The following is a 22695-nucleotide window of genomic DNA, read 5'->3' as shown; positions in this document are numbered from 1 at the left end:
GTAGCCATCGCTAGCCCTCGCCTCCTCCATGCCTTTGCCCAATCCTCTTTTGAAGCCATCCAAGTTGGTTTCCTGTGGCAGGGAGTTCCACAGTTTAACTCTGACTGCGCTGTGAAGAATTTTTCTTTTACCTGCCCTGAATCTCCCAGCATTCAGCTCCCACAAATTATGGTGTCATGAGATTGTAAGAAAAACTTTCTTCTACCCACTGTTCTTTCGTAAGCTTCCATCAAGCCGCCTCTTCCGAGCACAATTCAAAGTGTTGGTGCTGACCTTGAAAGCCCTAAACAGCCTCAAAGGCCCAGTAGATCTGAAGGAGCGTCTCCACCCCCATCGTCCAGCCTGGACACTGAGGTCCAGCTCCGAGGGCCTTCTGGCGGTTCCCTCCCTGAGAGAAGTAAAGCTACAGGGAACCAGGCACAGGGCCTTCTGGGTGGTGGTGCCCGCCCTGTGGAACGCCCTCCCACCATATGTCAAAGAGAAAAACAACTACCAGAATTTTAGACGACATCTGAAGGCAGCCCTGTTTAGGGAAGATTTTAATGTTTAACAGACCACTGTATTTTAATACATTGTTGGAAGCTGCCCAGGGTGGCTGGGGAGACCCAGCCAGATGGGTGGGGTATAAATAATAAATTATTATTATTATTCCTCGCCTTTTGGAGGGGTGGCAGTACATGTGAAAAGGATCTAGGAGTCTTGGTTGACCACAAACTTGACATGAGCCAACAGTGTGACGCGGCAGCTAAAAAAGCCAATGCAATTCTGGGCTGCATCAATAGGAGTATAGCATCTAGATCAAGGGAAGTAATAGTGCCACTGTATTCTGCTCTGGTCAGACCTCACCTGGAGTACTGTGTCCAGTTCTGGGCACCACAGTTCAAGAAGGACACTGACCAACTGGAACGTGTCCAGAGGAGGGCAACCAAAATGGTCAAAGGCCTGGAAACGATGCCTTATGAGGAACGGCTAAGGGAGCTGGGCATGCTTAGCCTGGAGAAGAGGAGGTTAAGGGGTGATATGATAGCCATGTTCAAATATATAAAAGGATGTCACATAGAGGAGGGAGAAAGGTTGTTTTCTGCTGCTCCAGAGAAGCGGACACGGAGCAATGGATCCAAACTACAAGAAAGAAGATTCCACCTAAACATTAGGAAGAACTTCCTGACAGTAAGAGCTGTTGGACAGTGGAATTTGCTGCCAAGGAGTGTGGTGGAGTCTCCTACTTTGGAGGTCTTTAAGCAGAGGCTTGACAACCATATGTCAGGAGTGCTCTGATGGTGTTTCCTGCTTGGCAGGGGGTTGGACTCGATGGCCCTTGTGGTCTCTTCCAACTCTAGGATTCTATGATTTTCTCCAAACTAAAAGTCCCCAAACACTGTATTGAGTCGCTCCATATCCCCTTGATCATGGTGGGCTGCGCTTTTCGGAATTTTTTCCAGCTCTACAATATCCCTTTTGAGGTGAGGCAGCCATAACTGAACACAAATGTTCCCAATGCGGCTGTGCCACAGATTTGTACCTCTCTTCCAAAGAGGTCGAGGCAGCGTATTTTGTTCTCCCCCTGCTCTCTGCTTTATCCTCACAACAGCCCTGTGTGGCTGGAGGATGGATGGCGGCTAACAGATTGAGGTTGAATCCTGACAAGACAGAAGTACTGTTTTTGGGAGACAGGAGGCGGTCAGGTGTGGGGGACTCCCTGGTTCTGAATGGGGCAACTGTGCCCCCGAAGGACCAGGTGCGCAGCCTGGGAGTCATTCTGGACTCACCGCTGTCCATGGAGGCGCAGGTCAGTTCTGTGTGCAGGGCAGCTGTCTACCAGCTCCATCTGGTACGCAGGATGAGACCCTACCTGCCCGCAGTGGTGCATGCTCTGGTTATCTCTCGCTTGGACTACTGCAATGCGCTCTACGTGGGGCTACCTTTGAAGGTGACCCGGAAACTACAACTAATCCAGAATGCGGCTGCTAGACTGGTGACTGGGGGCGGCCGCCAAGACCATATAACACAGGTCTTGAAAGACCTACATTGGCTCCTAGTACATTTCCGAGCACAATTCAAAATGTTGGTGCTGACCTTGAAAGCCCTAAATGTCCTCAAAGGCCCAGTATACCTGAAGGAGTGTCTCCACCCCGGACACCAGGGTCCAGCTCCGAGGGCCTTCTGGTGTTCCCTCCCTGCAAGAAGTTACAGGGAACCAGGCAGAGGGCCTTTTCGGTAGTGGCACCCGCCCTGTGGAACGCCCTCCCATCAGATGTCAAAAAGATAAACAACTACCTGAGATTTATAAGACATTTGAAGGCAGCCATGTTTAGGGAAGTTTTTAATGTGTGACATTTTAATGTATTTTAAATCTTTGTTGGAAGCTGCCCAGAGTGGCTGGGGAAGCCCAGCCAGATGCGTGGGGTACAAATAACAAATTATTATTATTATTATTATTATTGTTGTTGTTGTTGTTATTGTTGTTGTTGTTATTATTATTATTATTATTATTATTATTATTATTATTATTATGTGAAGTAGGTCAAGCCAAGAGGCCCTGACTGACCCCTCAAGATCCCCTCTTTCACAGCTGAGTGAGGATTCGAACCCGTGCTGGCCTACCCTTCAGGGTTGTTGTTGTGAGGGCAGAACCACTACCTGAGAACTTCTTCGATGAAAAGCAGGAGCGAAATTCAGTTCATAACCAGCGACGGGAGATTTAGAGAATGATGTTTATAGCGTGGCACTGATAACACCAAGTTTTCAGGTTCGATACCCGTATGGGACAGCTACACATTCCTGCGTTGCAGGGGGTTGGGCTAGATGACCGTCGGGGTCCCTTCCAAGTCTACAATTCTATGACTCATGGCCTGGAGGGAGAAGAGTATTCTCCCTTGGTCTCACAATAGTCTTTTTCATCCATTTGAAGTCAACAGTCAGTAGATTTAGGTCAGACCCCCCAACAAAAAAACCCCCTAAAGGCTTGAGGGAAGTCCTTGGTTATAGAATCAATAATTAACTTCACAAAGTTGTGTGCCAGAAGATCCCATGATGGCAAGTCCTGGATGGGAGCCAGGGTGCGTCCTATAATGTTTTCGTAAGTGTTGGAAGCCACACAGAGCGGCTGGGACAGCACAGCAAGACATAGATAAAATAAATAAAATACTCATCATCTTTGAACAGCATCAGCACCGAGAGCTCAGAGTCTCGGCTACCCCTTTCCACCTTTCTGGCTTCCCATTTACTTGCCTCCTTTATTTATTTATTGCCGTCTGTGTGTTTTTATGTTGTGAGATTCCCCGCAATCTGCAGACGAAGGGCAGTACAGTGGTACCTCGGTTTAAGAACTGTCCGGTTTAAGAACGATTCGGTTTGCAAACTCTGCAAAACCGGAAATAGTGTCTTGGTTTGAGAACTTCGCCTCGGTCTAAGAACGGAATCCGAATGGTGGAAGGGCACCGGCAGTGGGAGGTCTCATTAGGGAAAGCGTGCCTCGGTTTAAGAACGGTTTTGGTTTAAGAAGGGACATCCGGAATGGATTAAGTTTGTAAACCAACGTACCAATGTATACAGATTGAATAAACAACATTTTCCCTCCTGGGGAAAAAAACTGCTCTTTAGTGCTCAATCAGAGCAAACAGGAATCTTGGTTTCCCCCAGATTGCCATTTGTTCTGCTATATCACGAAGAGCGGGTTTTCCCTTGGAAAGGAGAGCAGGTCAAGGGGGAAACTCATTGGACCCATACTTAGAAAGCGTGGGTCAAGCGTGAAACTCTCAGGACTTTTGCTTTCTAGGCACAGCACATGGGCAAGTGTGGAGGAGCCCTGTAGGTAGGTAGGTAGGTAGGTAGATAGATAGATGATAGATAGCAGAGGGCCTTCTCAGTGGTGGCCCCCACCCTGTGGAATGCCCTCCCACCAGATGTCAAAGAGAACTACTACCAGACTTTTAGACGACATCTGAAGGCAGCCCTGTTTAGAAAAGCTTTTAGTGTTTGATGCATTACTGTATTTTAATATTTTATTGGAAACTGCCCAGAGTGGCTGGGGAAGCCCAGACAGATGCGCAGGGTATAAATAAATTATTATTATTATTATTATTATTATTATTATTATTATTATTATTATTGATAGACGTATATAACTGAGATCAATGACGAAATACCGTCCTGCCTTGGCTTACGTTACCCTCGGGTAACGTAAACTTTGGGTTGCGAAAGTGGCAAACACAGAAGTATCGGGTTTCGGCGCTCGCGCATGCACAGAATCAACACCTCCGGTTGCGGGAACCTTGGGATCCAGCCGGAGCTCCGGAACGGATCCCATCCACAACCGGAGGTAAAGGTAAAGGGACCCCTGACCATTAGGTCCAGTAGTGACCGACTCTGGGGTTGCGGCGCTCATCTCGCTTTATTGGCCGAGGGAGCTGGCGTACAGCTTCCGGGTCATGTGGCCAGCATGACTGAGCCGCTTCTGGCGAACCAGAGCAGCGCACGGAAACGCCATTTACCTTCCCACCAGAGCAGTACCTATTTATCTACTTGCACTGGTGTGCTTTCGAACTGCTAGGTTGGCAGGAGCAGGGACTGAGCAATGGGAACTCACCCCGTCACGGGGATTCGAACCGCCAACCTTTCGATCGGCAAGCCCTAGGCTCTGTGGTTTAACCCACAGCGCCACCTGCGTCCCCAACTGGAGGTACCACTGTAATAATCCTAACGACGCTCCTCCTCTGCGGGGCATCCTTACCTCGGCACTTGGTGTTCTCCTCGGACGGCTCGTGTCCGGCCGCGCAGGTGCAGTCGGTGACGGTCTGTTCGGCCCACTCTCCGTCCTCGCGGCAGTACATGCTGAGCGGCCGGGCGCTGACCTTGACGGCGTTGGGCACGCACCGGCCGGCCACGGGCATGACCAGCTCGCGGGGCACCGTCTCCTGGAAGAGGGTGAAGTTGACGGTGACGGCGGGACACTTCTTGTAGAAGAGTCGGACGGAGAGCAGGGCCATGCAAGCTCCCTGGTCCTGGAAGGCCAGGTAGAAGCCGGCCTTGGAGAGCGGTCCGATCTTGAGGGTCTTGACGTTGACCTTGCCGGAGGCCTCCATGCCCGCTCGCTTGCGTGTCAGGTGCTCGGCCGCCACCGTGTCAACCTTGACGTAGGGGTTCTCCATCCAGGGCGGGAAGGACTCGGTGGCCAGGTCGCGGTCGGCCTCGTAGAAGAAGACGTTGAAGGTCTCCTTGCAGGAGCGCGTGACCTGCGGGATGGAGAAGCACTCCACCACCGTGAAGCGCAGCTCGGCGTAGACGTGCGTGGCCCCCGAGCGAGGGACGAAGGTGGTGCGCAGCCAGTTGTTCTGGTTCGGGGAGCGGACGCCGCACACCTCGAAGGTGCGGACGCTGTTCTGCTCCTCGTCCAGGCCGCTCAGCTCCTCCCACTGCCACAAAGAGAGAGAGAGAGAGAGAGGACATTTTGAAAGTTTGTCGGGTGTTCAGAGCAACCCAAGCCGTTGGCCTTCTCGATGTTTTGGGCCACGGATCCAATTAGCCCCGCCAGCACGGCCATTTTAGGAAAAAGCTCCCGTCAGCCCCGGTCAGTATAGTCATTTGGGGCCACACTTCCCATCAGCCCCTGCCAGTACAGCCATTTTGGAAAACAGTTCCCATCAACCCCTGTCAGCAAGGCCATTTGGGGCCACACTTCCCATCAGCCCCTGTCAGCACGGCCATTGGGGCCACACTTCCCATCAGCCCCTGTCAGCAAGGCCATTTGGGGCCACACTTCCCATCAGCCCTTGTCAGCACGGCCATTGGGGCCACACTTCCCATCAGCCCCTGCCAGCATGGCCAGTGGGGCCACACTTCCCATCAGCCCCTGTCAGCACGGCCATTGGGGCCACACTTCCCATCAGCCCCTGTCAGCACAGCCATTGGGGCCACACTTCCCATCAGCCCCTGTCAGCACGGCCATTGGGGCCACACTTCCCATCAGCTCCTGTCAGCACGGCCATTGGGGCCACACTTCCCATCAGCCCCTGTCAGCACAGCCATTGGGGCCACACTTCCCATCAGCCCCTGTCAGCACGGCCATTGGGGCCACACTTCCCATCAGCCCCTGTCAGCAAGGCCAGTGGGGCCACACTTCCCATCAGCCCCTGTCAGCACGGCCATTGGGGCCACACTTCCCATCAGCCCCTGTCAGCACAGCCATTGGGGCCACACTTCCCATCAGCCCCTGTCAGCACGGCCATTGGGGCCACACTTCCCATCAGCTCCTGTCAGCACGGCCATTGGGGCCACACTTCCCATCAGCCCCTGTCAGCACAGCCATTGGGGCCACACTTCCCATCAGCCCCTGTCAGCACGGCCATTGGGGCCACACTTCCCATCAGCCCCTGTCAGCAAGGCCAGTGGGGCCACACTTCCCATCAGCCCCTGTCAGCACGGCCATTGGGGCCACACTTCCCATCAGCCCCTGTCAGCACAGCCATTAGGGCCACACTTCCCATCAGCCCCTGTCAGCACGGCCATTGGGGCCACACTTCCCATCAGCTCCTGTCAGCACGGCCATTGGGGCCACACTTCCCATCAGCCCCTGTCAGCACAGCCATTGGGGCCACACTTCCCATCAGCCCCTGTCAGCACGGCCATTGGGGCCACACTTCCCATCAGCCCCTGTCAGCAAGGCCAGTGGGGCCACACTTCCCATCAGCCCCTGTCACGGCCATTGGGGCCACACTTCCCATCAGCCTCTGTCAGCACGGCCATTTGGGGCCACACTTCCCATCAGCCCTGTCAGCACGGCCAGTGGGGCCACACTTCCTGTCAGCCTCGCCAACACAGCCATTTTGGAAAACATTTCCCATCAGCCCCTGTCAGCACGGCCATTGGGGCCACACTTCCCATCAGCCCCTGTCAGCAAGGCCAGTGGGGCCACACTTCCCATCAGCCCCTGTCACGGCCATTGGGGCCACACTTCCCATCAGCCTCTGTCAGCACGGCCATTTGGGGCCACACTTCCCATCAGCCCTGTCAGCACGGCCAGTGGGGCCACACTTCCTGTCAGCCTCGCCAACACAGCCATTTTGGAAAACATTTCCCATCAGCCCCTGTCAGCACGGCCATTGGGGCCACACTTCCCATCAGCCTCGTCAACACAGCCATTTTGGAAAATATTTCCCATCAGCCTCTGCCAGCACGGCTGTATGATGCAAAGGCCCATGGGAGTTGTAGTCCAAACCTACCGGAGGGCGCCATGTTGGGGAAGCTCTTCTCAGGGTGCCAAAAAACTCCATTTTTCTTCTCGTTTCCTGGGCTGCTCAGAGTTAACTCCCGGACCGATCTAAGTCTGGAGCGCTATTTCTTTTGTTCTGAGATTTGAGCTGCTGTTTTTAATAATCTGGCTTCGTCTTTAAACTGAGTTTTTAACCGTTCAGTGATCTGAAAGCCTAATGAACTCACGCTGCAATAAACGACCACCAATTCGGATGGCATTAAAAGAGGATTTTATGTTCAGCTTCATTGGCTGACAAGTCCTGCTTGTGGGCTTCCTATAACGGGCATCTGTTTGTCCCAAATGCACTCTGCATACCCCCAGAGGCACTCCTGTTCACCCTGCTTCCGCTTCCGGTCCCAAACGCACTCTGTATGCACCCAGAGGCACTCCTGCTTACCCCGCTTCCAATCCCAAATGCACTCTGTATACACCCAGAGGCACTCCTGTTCACCCCACTTCCCATTCCAGCCCCAAATGCACTCTGTATGCACCCAGAGGCACTCCTGTTCACCCCGCTTCCGGTCCCAAACGCACTCTGCATACCCCCAGATACACTCCTGTTTACCCCGCTTCCAATTCTGGTCCTAAACCTGCTGCCGCACACCACAAACGACGAGAATTACCGTATTTTTCGCTCTATAAGGCGCACCCGACCATAGGACGCACCTTGTTTCAGAGGGGGGAGAACAAGGGAAAAAAACTCTCCCCCTCTCCGCCCAGCGCCCCTTCAGCGAAGCGGCAGGAGGCGCTGCGCAGAGGGGGGGGGGAATTCCGCCCCCCTTGTTTCCCCCCTCTAAAACAAGGTGCCGTTCAAGGTGCGTTCAGTCGCCTTCAGGCGGCTACCTTGGAAGCCTGTAGGAGAGCGAGAGGGGTCAGTGCGCACCGACCCCTCTCGCTATCCAGGCTTCAGAGAAGGCAACCCGAAGCTTCAAGAGTGTGGCGGGAGTTCCTGCTGCGCTCTGGAGGTTTTGGGTTCCTTTCGACCTGCTCTTTGGGGCTGGCTGGGGGAAGCCCACCATGAGCCCCAAAGAGCAGGTCGGGGAGCAGCGGAAAGGTGTGCAGCCTTCCCGCTGCTCCGCGAGCTTCTTGGGGCTGCCGGGGAAGCCCGGGTTTTGCCCCCCCCAGCCCCAAAGAGCAAAGAAGCCAAGACAGTGAGCGGGACGCATCCCGCTCGCTGTCTTGGCTTCTGCCATAGCTGCGCGCAACCTCTCCAGCCGGGAGAGGCTGCGCGCGGCTATGGCAATACCCCCACCTCCCGCAAAAACCCACAGGAGCCGCGCACCCTTTAAGGAGTGCGGGGCTCCTGCGGGCTTTTCTACGAAGAGGGAGAAGGGACTGACTGGCCGCGTCAGTCCCTTCTCCCTCCTGGGGAAAAGCCCGCAAGAGCCACGGGGTTTTTTCCTGCCTGCCTCCCCCCTGCATTCGCTCCATAGGACGCACACACATTTCCCCTTCATTTTTGGCGGGGAAAAAGTGCGTCCTATACAGTGGTGCCTCGCAAGACGAAAAGAATCCGTTCTGTGATTCTCTTCGTCTAGCGGTTTTTTCGTCTTGCGAAGCAAGCCCATTGACGGATTAGCGGATTAGCGCTATTAGCGGCTTATCTGCTGATCAGATCAGCTGATAAGCGGCTTAGCGGCTTAGAAAAAGGGGGGGGACCAGCAGGAACTCGCAAGACATTGTCGTCTTGAGAAGCAAGCCCATAGGAAATTCGTTTTGCGAAGCACCTCCAAAACGGAAAACTCTTTCGTCTAGCGAGTTTTCCGTCTTGCGAGGCATTCGTCTTGCGGGTCACCACTGTAAAGCGAAAAATACGGTAACGGCCTCGGGGTTTCTCAACCTGCTTTCCCCACACTCCCATTGCAAAAGCTGGGAAGTTTCACATTTATAATAAAAAACTTTCTGCCTCAGGGTTTCTTGCACGGCAGGCGATTGGGCTACGATTATTTCTATTATTTCTTCCCACCCACCCAGCAAACCTTAGACCCGACTCTCTGAGCTGACAGGAGGCATGAGGCAACGTGGACCCGAGGGAGGACAGGGACTTTGATTATCTATTGATTTTTGAATTTTGAATTTTATTGTTATTCACATTTTCATACTGTATTTTACGCTGCTTTTATAATTGAGTGTTTAAAAGTGTTTTAAATTTGTTGTTAGCTGCCCTGAGCCCGGTTTTTGAACCGGGAAGGGCTGGGTATAAATAAATTAATTATTATTATTATTATTATTATTATTATTATTATTATTATTATCCCACCTTCCCGCTGCCTCACCTGCCCATCCGCAGGATACGTCATCCATCGAAGGTCAACGGTCTCCAACTTAGTGTTCATAAGACTTTCTGAAAGAGAGAGAGAGAGACATGATTTGATTGACACTGGAGTGAGACCGAGTTGAGAAATAAGACTATGAGCACATATTGATATAGGAATGTATTAGATACATACAATAACAAGAGTACATTCATTTGTAAAAAAGGAATATACAACAGGAAAGACAGGAAGTCTAGTGTGTCGGTGTGTATATGATTTGGGGGGGGCAAATTGTTTTTGCTTTTTCTCCTTTTTTTGTTTCATCTTCTTTCTAGGTATATAAAATTTGTATATAATTTTTGTACACATGTTGGAAATTATAGTAAGCCCTGTAATGCAATAGGAGAACATTTAAGGATGTAATATAAGAATGTTAAGAAATAAATAAAATGCAAATTCAAAAAAGAAAGAAAGAGAGACAGAAAAGAAGAGAATTCTGACATTCATTTCTATTTTTTTTTGCCGGGATTTGACTTGCACAGAACGTTGCGACAGGGAGAACCAGAAGGGGTTAATGATCTACGCAGGAATGCGGGAACTGCAGTCCCGGGGGCTGGATGCCATTCCCCACCTGGCCCTTGGACGCCTCCCCTAGTAGCCAACACTCTTCGCTGGCCCTGCTTTGCATAGCTTTCGAGCGCCGCAGAACTCTTCGTCGCCTCTTGATGAGGGGTTCTGTGTAACTGGAGAATATGATGAAAACAATGTACAGATGGTATATCTGTCCTCTCCCCCATGCTTTTCAACATCTACATGCAGCCGCTGGGAGAGATCATCAGGGGGTTTGGGCTGAGTGTTCATCAGTATGCGGATGATACCCAGCTCTACCTCTCTTTCAAATCGGAACCAGTGAAGGCGGTGAAGGTCCTGTGTGAGTGCCTGGAGGCGGTTGGAGGATGGATGGCGGCTAATGGATTGAGGCTGAGTCCTAACAAGACAGAAGTATTGTTTTTGGGGGATGGGGGGCGGGCAGGTGTGGAGGACTCCCTGGTCCTGAATGGGGTAACTGTGCCCCTGAAGGACCAGGTGCGCAGCCTGGGAGTCATTCTGGACTCACCTCTGTCCATGGAGGTGCAGGTCAATTCTGTGTCTGGGGCAGCTGTCTACCAGCTCCATCTGGTATGCAGGATGAGACCCTACCTGCCCACAGACTGTCTCGCCAGAGTGGTGCATGCTTTGGTTATCTCCCGCTTGGACTACTGCCATGCGCTCTACGTGGGGCTACCTTTGAAGGTGACCCGGAAACTGCAACTAATCCAGAATGCGGCAGCTAGACTGTGACTGGGAGCGGCCACAGAGACCACATAACACTGGTCCTGAAAGACCTACATTGGCTCCCAGGACGTTTCCGAGCACAATTCAAAGTGTCGTTGCTGAACTTGAAAGCCCTAAACGGCCTCAAAGGCCCAGTAGACCTGAAGGAGCATCTCCACCCCCATCGTTCAGCCCGGACACTGAGGTCCAGCGCCGAGGGCCTTCTGGCGGTTCCCTCATTGCGAGAAGCAAAGCTACAGGGAACCAGGCAGAGGGCCTTCTCGGTGGTAGCGCCCTCCCTGTGGAACGCCCTCCCACCAGATGTCAAAGAGAACAAGAACTACCAGACTTTTAGAAGACATCTGAAATCAGCTCTGTTTAGGGAAGCTTTTAACGTTTAATAGATTATTGCATTTTAGTGTTTTGTTGGAAGCCGTCCAGAGTGGCTGGGGAAGCCCAGTCAGATGGGCGGGGTATAAATAATAAATTATTATTATTATTATTATTATTATTATTATTATTATTATTATTATTATTATTATTATTATTATTATATGACACCTGTGAAATTAGCTAAAATGTATAAGACAAATAGCAAATGTTGGAAACGTAAAGAAATAGAAGGAACATTTTATCATATGTGGTGGGAATGTAAAAAAGTAAAGGACTTCTGGGGAATGATATATAAGGAGATGAAAAAGATGTTGAAATATACATTTTTTAAAAAACCAGAAGCCTTTTTTACTCAGTCAGGATATTAATAGGCAAGATGGTAAATTGATTTTATATGCAACAACAGCGGCCAGAGTGTTGTTAGCCCAGAAATGGAAGCAAGAAGAAATTCCGACAAAGGAAGAATGGCAGACAAAATTAATGGACTACGCAGAATTGGGCAAAATGAGAGGAAGAATTCGAAACCTGCGGGACCAGAGATTCACAGAAGAAGTATACGAATTATTTGAAGAGCACTTGTAATCAACAAATTACGCTAGTAGGACTACAAGACGTTTTGTAAGGAAAAACCTATGACACGTTACAAACTGGAAAAGAACAGATATATTAGTCATGAGATTTAAAAGTAATAGGGAACATAAGAAATGTATATTAAGTGATTAGATTGGAAAATTTTCAGACGAGATTGATGGAAGTCCAAAAATTTGTATACGATGTATAAGTACGTTTACTTATTGTTGAAAACGATACGTTAAAATTAATAAAAAATTATGTATAAGAGGAGTTCTGTGTAACTGGGAAGCTTGCACACTTCCTATAAAGCCACTGCCCTAATGCGGATTTGGGGATTACGGGTCAACAGGCTTTCAGGGTCAAAATGTTATCTTAGTAAAAAAACAAGCCATCTAAATCCCTTAAATCTCAACCTTCGGGAAAGTTTGCGTTTCTCGTTAAAAGGGCAAATCGCCGGGACAGAAATGTTGACATTTTGAGGTTTGGCGTTACAAATCGGTCACTGATCTCACGGCCCAAGGCGCAAATTATTATAATCATTAACGATGAAGGTGATTATTTTATTATTCTCACCCTGCCCATCTAAGTTGCCCCAACATATATAAAAATATATTTGCTTTCGGCAAACGCTGGAGTCGCCCATCTTCACCCCAAAGGCATTGGTCACCTGAGAATTGTGTGGTTTTCACAGCCCACGCCAATTCCCAAGACTGCAATTTCTTTTAACGGTTTCTAATTCTGAATTTTAACCTGCCGCATCCCTCCCGGGTACTTGCTGGTGAAGCAACAGACATCATATTACTAACCAGTAATAATTATTATTAATAATAATGGCTGCTGGCGGACTTTCTGTGGTTTATTTAGCAACGCATCCGCACAGATGGCAAATTGCATCCAAAATATGATTTCATCCAGCGATGGTTTTGATTAGGCGAGTTCTAGATCCGCTGTTTGAGCTCTTATATGTACCGCTAAATATCCCTTTTAACGTTTCTCTTTATATCTTTCGTTTCCTGACCCTGTATCTCCGGCCTGTGAGTTTGCCTCCCTTTCGCTGGAATACGTACGCCATTCGTCTTGTTTTACGTTTAATGAAATTTAACGCTTTAAAAGAGTCTCTTGAATCAGGTCGTGAGCCAAGATATCTCCAACGTTATCGATTCAGACGCCTGCTTGCTTGAGGGAATGCAAGTCAGGAAGATTTTTTTCTTCGCAGGGGTTTGTGTTTTCTTTATTCTTCGTGTCTTTTATAAAGCCTCGCGGTTTATAAATCTGCCTGTCCGCCTGTTGAGTTTGGAAAAAATGGGAGGAGAAAGACCATGGAGAATTTTTTTTTGGGGGGGGGGGAATCTGTGAATCCAAGACGCCTGGGTCCTCTGAAGGAGGAGCAGATCAGAGCTTCATTCCTGTCTCCTCCTCACGAGGAAGCCGCAAGACGTTACCTTAAAAGTGTTCAAAAGCAAGGCATTGCAAAGGAAGATGGGAGTGCACAATGAACGCAGCAAAATTAACAACAGCAATGAAGTATTATTCCTTCCTAGAATCGCAGACCTGGAAGGGACACCGGAGGGTCATCCAGATCAACCCCCCTGCAATGGAGCAATCTCAACACACGGTCTCCCATCTAATTTTAAACCGGGCCAGACCCTGCTTAGTTTTGCAAACGCGCCAGCAGGCTCATCGCCCCAGCACTTAAAACAATTTCAAAACAAAACCTTGTAAAAGGAGGTCAGACGCGGAATAGGCATTTAAAACAGGCTTTGGGAAGGGAACAAAATTGCATCTTAAAACAGAGAGAGTGTCTCTGCTGCCGTTGCTGCCAAAGGTCCCCTTTTAAAAATTATACCTTCTCACAGAGTGACAAGCCGCAGATGTTGGGTGCAATTCATTTTTAAAGGGTGCAAATTCCCTAGAGAATTTGCTTCATAAAATATCTACCTATGTATGCAGATGACACAACCTTGATGGCAGAAAGTGAGGAGGAATTAAAAAACCTTTTAATGAGGGTGAAAGAGGAGAGTGCAAAATATGGTCTGAAGCTCAACGTCAAAAAAACGAAGATCATGGCCACTGGTCCCATCACCTCCTGGCAAATAGAAGGGGAAGAAACGGAGGCAGTGAGAGATTTTACTTTCTTGGGCTCCATGATCACTGCAGATGGTGAGAGCAGCCACAAAATTAAAGGACGCCTGCTTCTTGGGAGGAAAGCGATGACAAACCTAGACAGCATCTTAAAAAGCAGAGACATCACCTTGCCAACAAAGGTCCATATAGTTCAAGCTCTGGTTTCCCCAGTTGTGATGTATGGAAGTGAGAGCTGGACCATAAAGAAGGCTGATCGCCGAAGAATGGATGCTTTTGAATTCTGGTGCTGGAGGAGACTCTTGAGAGTCCCATGGACTGCAAGAAGATCCAACCTATCCATTCTGAAGGAAATCAGCCCTGAGTGCTCACTGGAAGGACAGATCCTGAAGCTGAGGCCCCAAGACTTTGGCCACCTCATGAGAAGAGAAGACTCCCTGGAAAAGACCCTGATGTTGGGAAAGATGGAGAGCGCAAGGAGAAGGGGACGACGGAGGACGAGATGGTGGGACAGTGTTCTCGAAGCTACCAGCATGAGTTTGACCAAACTGCGGGAGGCAGTGGAAGACAGGAGTGCCTGGTGTCCACGGGGTCACAAAGAGGCGGACACGACTAAACGACTAAACAACAACAAAAATCTATCTATCTATCTATCTATCTATCTATCTATCTATCTATCTATCTATCTATACACCCCGCCACCCAGGTGGTCCAGAAATCCGGGCCGAAATCCACACCCACCAAAACCCTGATCTTGTTTTTTCACGCAGACCAAAAAGGAGGAAAAAAACGCTGAGCCAATTCCCCGACCCCGTTCCCTCCCCACTCACACAATTGCACGAGGTTCTGGGAACGACGCTGACTCCCAAAGGGTCAAAGGTGGTCACTCGGTGGCGGCATATTTATAAAAAGCCGGACTCGCGTCATTTCCCCAAACAGCCTCTGCGGCTGCCGCCACCGCCCAGGGCTAGGAAGACAACTCCCACCATTTCACCGACACACGTGCCCCCCCCTTACATCATCCGCATGTGACGCCTCCCCGTCCCCCTTTATCCGCTTTCCGGATTTTTTTTTTATTTTAAAAAGTCCTTCTCCGACGCGCCGTTCAACTGCAGAACTCCCTCCCATAGGAAAAACGGGTGGCTTCAGAAGAGGGTCTTTCCTTTTTCCCAAGGGGGACGCAACTATGTTGCACGAAAGTCCGTCCCCCCCCCCCCGCTTCAGCTTCAATTGTGCAAAGCGAAGCATACAGTTAGCCTGCGGAACTCCCTCCCACTTGAGGCAAGCGACTTCCAAAAAGAGGACCGTGCAAATTCATTAAGGAGAGGGCTGTCCACAAACTACTAGCCAGGATGGCTATACTACGTCCTGTACAATTGGAGGCAGCAAGGCAACCGAATGCCGGAAACCGCAGGAGGGGAGGGCGGGTCTTGGGTTCGAATCCTGACTGTGGATTTTAGGGCAGCTGGTCCGCCACTTTGAGGACAGGATTCCTGACTAGGTGGTCTGGGGACCTGATCCGGCTAAAGTTTCTTATCTTCTTAACAAACCCCCCTTCTCCCCTCAATGCTAACCGGGGGTGGGAGGTTGCATCCCCCACCTTACAAAAACATATCTTGGTGCATGGTGGCAAAGGGATGGATACTTGAAGCGGGCTCTCTGCCAAGATCACCCGAGAAAACAAAAGGGCCCTTTGTTGGAGCAAGCCCCCCCGCCCACCCTTTCGCCCCCCCATGTTGGAAGGGGAGGGGGGTCTCAAATGTGCGACTTGAGCAGAGGACCATGGGAGTCAAGATAGGGAAGGATTTTGCAAATGCAAGAAGAGATCGCTGGATCAGACCCATCTAGGCCAACCGGACACCACAATGGGAAACCCAGAAAGCAGGATTCGAATAATGATAATAATAATAACAGCAGCAACAACAACAACAACAACAACAATAATAACAGCAATAATAATAATAATTTATTATTTATACCCCGCCCATCTGGCCGGGCTTCCCCAGCCACTCTGGGCGGCTTCCAACAAAACACTAAAATACAATAATGCATCAAACATTAAAAGCTTCCCTAAACAGGGCTGCCTTCAGATGTCTTCTAAAAGTCTGGTAGTTGTTGTTCTCTTTGACATCTGGTGGGAGGGTGTTCCACAGGGCGGGTGCCACCACCGAGAAGGCCCTCTGCCTGGTTCCCTGTAACTTGGCTTCTCGCAGTGAGGGAACTGCCAGAAGGCCCTCGGAGCTGGACCTCAGTGTCCAGGCAGAACGATGGGGGTGGAGACGCTCCTTCAGGTCTACTGGGCCTTTGAGGCCGTTTAGGGCTTTCAAGGTCAGCAGGTGCTGTGGTCTAAACCACAGAGCCTAGGGCTTGCTGATCGGAAGGTTGGCAGTTCGAATCCCCGCGCCGGGGTGAGCTCCCATTGCTCGGTCCCTGCTCCTGCCAACCTAGCAGTTCGAAAGCACGTCCAAGTGCAAGTGGATAAAGGTAAACGGCGTTTCCGTTCGCTGCTCTGGTTCGCCAGAAACGGCTTCGTCCGGCTGGCCACATGACCTGGAAGCTGTATGCCGGCTCCCTTGGCCAGTAAAGCGAGATGAGCGCCGCAACCCCAGAGTCCGCCACGACTGGACCTAATGGTCAGGGGTCCCTTTATCTTTACCACACTTTGAATTGTGCTCAGAAACGTACTGGGAGCCTATGTAGATCTTTCAAGTCCGGTGTTATGTGGTCTCGGCGGCCGCTCCCAGTCACCAGTCTAGCTGCTGCATCCTGGATTAGTTGTAGTTTCCGGGTCACCTTCAAAGGTAGCCCCACGTAGAGCGCATTGCAGTAGTCCAAGCGAGAGATAACTAGAGCATGCACCACTCTGGCCAGACAGTCTGCGGGCAGGGAGGGTCTCATCCTGCGCACCAGATGGAGCTGGTAGACAGCCGCCCTGGACACAGAATTGATCTGCTCCTCCATGGACAGCGGCGAGTCCAAAATGACTCCCAGGCTGCGCACAGTTGCCCCATTCTGGACCAGAGAGTAAAAGAGCAACACTCTCCCCTCCTGTTATTTCTGGTAACTAGAATCCAGCATTGCCCTCTTCTCTGCGAATTCGTCCTAAGCTAATCTAAAGCCATCTAGGTTGGTGGCTATCCTGTAGCAGGTAGTTCCATAGGTTAACTATGCGCCTCCCTTTTATCCGCCCTGAATCTTCCAATGCTCAGCTTCATTGGCTATCCTTAAGTCTGAGTTAAAATAAAATAAAAAAACCCCTCCTGTCCAAAGGTCCTGGGTTCGAGTCCTGGTTGTTGTCGTTTTGCCACTGACCTGCCACACGGCCCTTTGGCTATTTCACTTCCCTGTTCCCAGTTTTCCCAAACAGGGGAAAGAAAGAGGAAATGAAGAGGGGGGTCTTCCTCGCAGGGGGGGGGGTTTGAAAGGGCCAAAATGCCACAAAACCAACAAATTGCAATTTTTTAAGAAAAGAATGGCTTAGTAAGCTTGTTTTGTGCTGAACCAACAGATCCAAGCTGCGAGAAAGGAGACTGGAATAATTTTCCGATGGGCACGTTCTGTGTCAGACGTGCAAGGTAACAAAAGCAGATATATAACGAGTTGGAAAAAAATGTTTAAAATAACATTTGTGAAAAACCAGAGGCTTTTTTTGTTAGGTTTTTTTAGGCCCAGAGATTCCGAAAAAGCAGAAAAGATTATTTATGTAGACAGCAGCAAGAATATTACTGGCCCAGAGATGGAAAGAAAATAAGGTTCCAAACAGAGAACGGCTGATGAAGACGATGGACTATGCCGAAAAGGCGAAACTGACCGTGAGAATCAGAGACCTGGACGAGAAGAAATTTACAAAAGAATGGGGGGGGGGATTTATAGTCTATTTAAGAGAATGTTGCAAACAGTAAAAGGATTGGCGTAATACTTGTAAAGGACAAAATATATTGGAGAAATGAATAATAGAGACAACAAATGGGGGGGGGATAAAAAAGGGATGGTCAAGGGATTCTGAGAATCCTAAATGTAAAGGTGATTGATATGTTGAAATCTGAGATTCCTGCGTTGCAGAGGGGGTTCAGCTGGATGACCTTTGGGGTCCCCCTTCCGACTCTAGCTAGTTGGTTTTGTTTTTTTCCCTCTCTGGGAGCCATTCTGTCTCCACCAGGAGCCCTCAGGTCCTGACATTACACCGCCTGCCACCCCCCCAAAATCTCCATTTCCTTCCTCGCCCTCCCCTCCGGCTTACCCAATTCCTCCCCACCTGCCAGAAACTCTCCAGCCTGCCCCCCCCCCTCTTCCTGGAGGGCTCAGAGTTCGAGAAGATGCAAATCACACACACCCCAAAAAATAAACCCCACCCAAAAAACCCAATTCGACAGACCAGGACTAGATACAGAGGAAACTGGAAACAAAAGGAAGATTTTCCTCCTTCCTTCCTGTTTAACTCGCCCCCCCCCATGCAATTGCTGACTTTCTCTCCCCCACCCACGAGATAGGCAAATAAGTTTGGGTGCCAGCAGGGAACTCTGGGTAATTACAAGGGCGCCTCCGAGTTGCGACGCCCCAGGGGCCAAGGGGAGCGGGACGGGGGGCCAAGTGGAAAATCATTAGGAGGCGGCTGGAGGGCGGAGGCGGAGGATGGGTGTCTGGGGGTGTTTCCACACTCCAGGCACCCTGCATATTTGGCGTAAGACGGTGGCGGGACACTTGTTTGGCATGCAGAAGGCCCTTTCGAAACCAGCGCCATGAGGACTAGGAACCTGGTTCGTTTTATAACAATAATACTATAATCATTTTTATTTATATCCCCGCCCTCCCCAGCCAAGGCCGGGCTCAGGGAGGCTAACAAGCAATAATAAAAGCAAGTTGAATCAAGACAGCTTAAAAACAAGATTAAAACACAACATTAAAATATTGAAACATTACAGTGTTAAAATGTAGCCTCATCACAGGAGGAGAAAGGAAAAAAGAAAGAGGGGGAGGGAATCAAACTGGCTCCAAGCCAAAGGCCAGGCGGAACAACTCTGTCTTACAGGCCCTGCAGAAAGAAATCAGATCCTGCAGGGCCCTGGTCTCATGAGGCAGAGAGTTCCACCAGGCCGGGGCCAGTACTGAAAAGGCCCTGCCTCTGGTTGAGGCTAATCTGACTTCCTTAGGGCCCGGGACCTCTAGGGTGTTGCTATTTATGGACCTTGAGGCTCTCCGTGGGGCAGACCGGGAGAGGCGGTCCCATAGGTACGAGGGTCCTAGGCCGTGAAGGGCTTTAAAGGTCAAAACCACCACCTTAAACCCGACCCTGTACTCCACCGGGAGCCAGTGCAGTTGGAAAAGCACTGGGTGAATGTGATCCCACGGCAGAGACCCCATGAGGAGCCTCGCTGCAGCATTCTGCACCCGCTGGAGTTTCTGGGTCAGCTTCAAGGGCAGCCCCGCGTAGAGCGGATTACCGTAGTCAAGCCTGGAGGTGACCGTCGCATGGATCACTGTGGCCAGCTCAGGGTGGGTCTGGCCTCAGCTCAGGGGCAAGAGAGCCTGCCTTGAGTGCAGAAGGGTCGGGGGGGGGGGAGTTCAATCCCTGGTGGCGTCTGCGGGTTGGGAGGGGAGGGTTTCGACCGGGCTGGGGGGGGGGCGGATGACGCACTGCTGCCAGTCCGAGCAGACATTACTGAGCTAGGTAGGGCACAGCGGGTCTGGATCAGTAAAGCCCGTTTCCGAGGGGAAATAAAGACTGCTTGGTAGACCTGTAATATTATGATTATGATTATTATTATTATTATTATTTATACCCCGCCACCCTGGGCGGCTTCCAACAAAACGCTAAAATACAATAACCTATTAAACATTAAAAGCTTCCCTGAACAGGGCTGCCTTCAGATGTCATCTAAAAGTCTGGTAGTTGTTTTTCTCTTTGACATCTGGTGGGAGGGCGTTCCACAGGGCGGGCGCCACCACCGAGAAGGCCCTGTGCCTGGTTCCCTGTAAACTCACTTCTCGCAGGGAGGGAACTGCCAGAAGGCCCTTGGAGCTGGACCTTAGTGTCTGGGCTAAACGATGGGGGTGGAGACGCTCCTTCAGGTCTACTGGGCCTTTGAGGCCGTTTAGGGCTTTCAAGGTCAGCACCAACACTTTGAATTGTGCCCGGAAACGTACTGGGAGCCAATGTAGGTCTTTCAAGACCGGTGTTATATGGTCTCGGCGGCCGCTCCCAGTCACCAGCCTGGCTGCCACATTCTGGATTAATTGCAGTTTCCGGGTCACCTTCAAAGGTAGCCCCATGAAGAGCGCATTGCAGTAGTCCAAGCGGGAGATAACCAGAGCATGCACCACTCTGGCCAGACAGTCTGCAGGCAGGGAAGGTCTCATCCTGCGCATCAAACGGAGCTGGTAGACAGCTGCCCTGGACACAGAACTGACCTGTGCCTCCATGGACAGCGGTGAGTCCAGAATGACTCCCAGGCTGCGCACCTGGTCCTTTAGGGGCACAGTTGCCCCATTCAGGACCAGGGAGTCCCCCACACCCGCCCGCCTCCTGTCCCCCCAAAAACAGTCCTTCTGTCTTGTCAGGATTCAACCACAATCTGTTAGCCACCATCCATCCTCCAACCGCTTCCAGACACTCACACAGGACCTTCACTGCCTTCACTGGTTCTGATTTGAAAGAGAGGTGGAGCTGTAAGACAAAGGCTGCACCAGCACTTTCTGCTTTGCGTGGGGTTGGGCTGGATGACCTTTGGGGTTCCCCTTCCGCCCCGACGCAACTCTACAGCAAAGGATTTTTCCGGGGGAGCCAGTGCTGTTTTTAAATCCTGCTAGCAACACGCCGACAAGGCCTAACAGCAGATGCGGCAGTGGAAAGTTTCCGTAAATCTCCCCGTGCAACGGACTTTGCACGCCACACACGGCCCCCCACCCCATAGCAGACACCCCCTCCCCGATGCTGAGCGGCTTGGTTGCAGCCCGCCCCCTGCCAAACAACCCCCACCCACCCGCCCCACACATCAGCCCACACTCATTCCTGCCTAAATCCGTCCCAGATGTGCAAGGATGTCACTATACAAAGGTTGCCCCCCCAAACGAGGATTCAGAAAAGAACGGGCCGGGGGGCGGGGGACGACCCACACGTGCCAGGACTCTTGGGTTCCCCGGAAAGCAAATGGGGCCCAGATTTTCTATGCAGGTTGCAGCAGGATGAACGGCTGGTGTGCCAGCAGCCAGGTCTTTAAATACTTATATTTCATTATTTCATATTTATGTGCTTTTCCCCCCTCTCCGAGCAGCTCAAAAGGGAATCTACGTGGTTCTCTCCTCGGTCCTCACCCAACTCCAACAACAACAGCCCTGCAAGGGGCAGAGAGGAGCCCCCACGGTCACGCCCAGCGGGCTTCATGGCCGCCGGGTGGCGAGTTCGAATCCTGACCTCTGCAGGCCTGAGTCCTCCGACACTCACTGCACCAAATCGCCTTCCGCACAGACGTCCTCCTTCGCCCCAAAACAAAAGTGCCAATTTTTGTTTTAATCGGAAGGCGAGAGGACTGGCCGTTACTCAGTTGGGTAAGAGCGCCTGCTTGGAATGTAGAAGGGTCCCAGGTGCAAATCCCTCCAGCGGCAGGGTGCTGCTGCCAGCCAGTGTAGGCTAGCTGTCTGGGGCTTTCCATCCACGGTTGCAAGTCCCAACTCCCACTGCTCCTGGCCAGGAAACACGAATTTGGAAAACGTTTTTCCAAATCTTCTAATTGCATTACACATTTTCGTATAATTACCAGCTACAGCGGCCTCCGACGAGAGAAGTTGCGATATATTAAAACAAATTAAGTCTTTCTTTCAATCAACAACGGCTCAAGAACGCCTAAACGGTTTAGCAATGATAAATGTAAACCACAATCAGGTGAAGTTGCTTGATTTTTCAAGAATTCACAGAAAAGAAAGCTAGGAAAGCATGCACAAAATATGGTCTGAAGCTCAACATCCAAAAAACGAAGATCATGGCCACTGGTCCCATCACCTCCTGGCAAATAGAAGGGGAAGAAATGGAGGCAGTGAGAGATTTTACTTTCTTGGGCTCCATGATCACTGCAGATGGTGACAGCAGCCACGAAATTAAAAGACGCCTGCTTCTTGGGAGAAAGGCGATGACAAATCTTAAATCTTAAAAGGCAGAGACATCATCTTGCCAACAAAGGTCCGTATAGTTAAAGCTCTGGTTTTCCCAGTAGTGATGTATGGAAGTGAGAGCTGGACCATCAAGAAGGCTGATCACCGAAGAATGGATGCTTTTGAATTCTGGTGCTGGAGGGGACTCTGGAGAGTCCCATGGACTGCAAGAAGATCCAACCTCTCCATTCTTGAGGAAATCAGCCCTGAGTGCTCACTGGAAGGACAGATCGTGAAGCTGAGGCTCCAAGACTTTGGCCACCTCATGAGAAGAGAGGACTCCCTGGAAAAGACCCTGATGTTGGGAAAGATGGAGGGCACAAGGAGAAGGGGACGACAGAGGACGAGATGGTGGGACAGTGTTCTTGAAGCTACCAGCATGAGTTTGACCAAACTGCGGGAGGCAGTGGAAGACAGGAGGGCCTGGCGTGCTCTGGTCCAGGGGGTCACGAAGACTCGGACACGACTAAACGACTCAACAACAACAACTTAAAATAATCCTTTTCCCTATGTGTTTTTAAAAAGCACTATTGTATTATTTTCCATTTCGTCCTTCTACGCAGATACGGTTCAAGCCTTGAAATGAAATTATTTGTCAGCTGTAGACCAGAGTCATGAAGCGGAAGGGACCTCGATGTATTGCTGGCCTGGCTCGGGAGTATCGCAGCCTCGTGTAAAAGG

At 50.6% G+C, this 22695-nt stretch overlaps 1 protein-coding gene across 1 annotated transcript in view; it reads right to left on the bottom strand.

Moving 5' to 3' along the window:
* EPHB4 (EPH receptor B4) overlaps positions 1-22695 on the bottom strand; it is a 54408-nt gene that overhangs the window by 20882 nt on the left and 10831 nt on the right. The window contains exons 2-3 of the mRNA XM_082197558.1: positions 9529-9596; positions 4733-5414 (exon numbers count right to left, since the gene is read on the bottom strand). Of these exons, the coding sequence (XP_082053684.1) occupies positions 4733-5414; positions 9529-9596 (750 nt within the window). The remainder of the gene's footprint in view (positions 1-4732; positions 5415-9528; positions 9597-22695) is intronic.

The sequence above is a fragment of the Podarcis vaucheri genome (genome assembly GCF_965113315.1).
Source record: "Podarcis vaucheri genome assembly, chromosome: 13".
NCBI lineage: Eukaryota > Metazoa > Chordata > Lepidosauria > Squamata > Lacertidae > Podarcis > Podarcis vaucheri.
The sequence above is the reverse complement of the archived record's forward strand: the minus strand, read 5'-3'. Positions and strand labels throughout refer to the sequence as shown.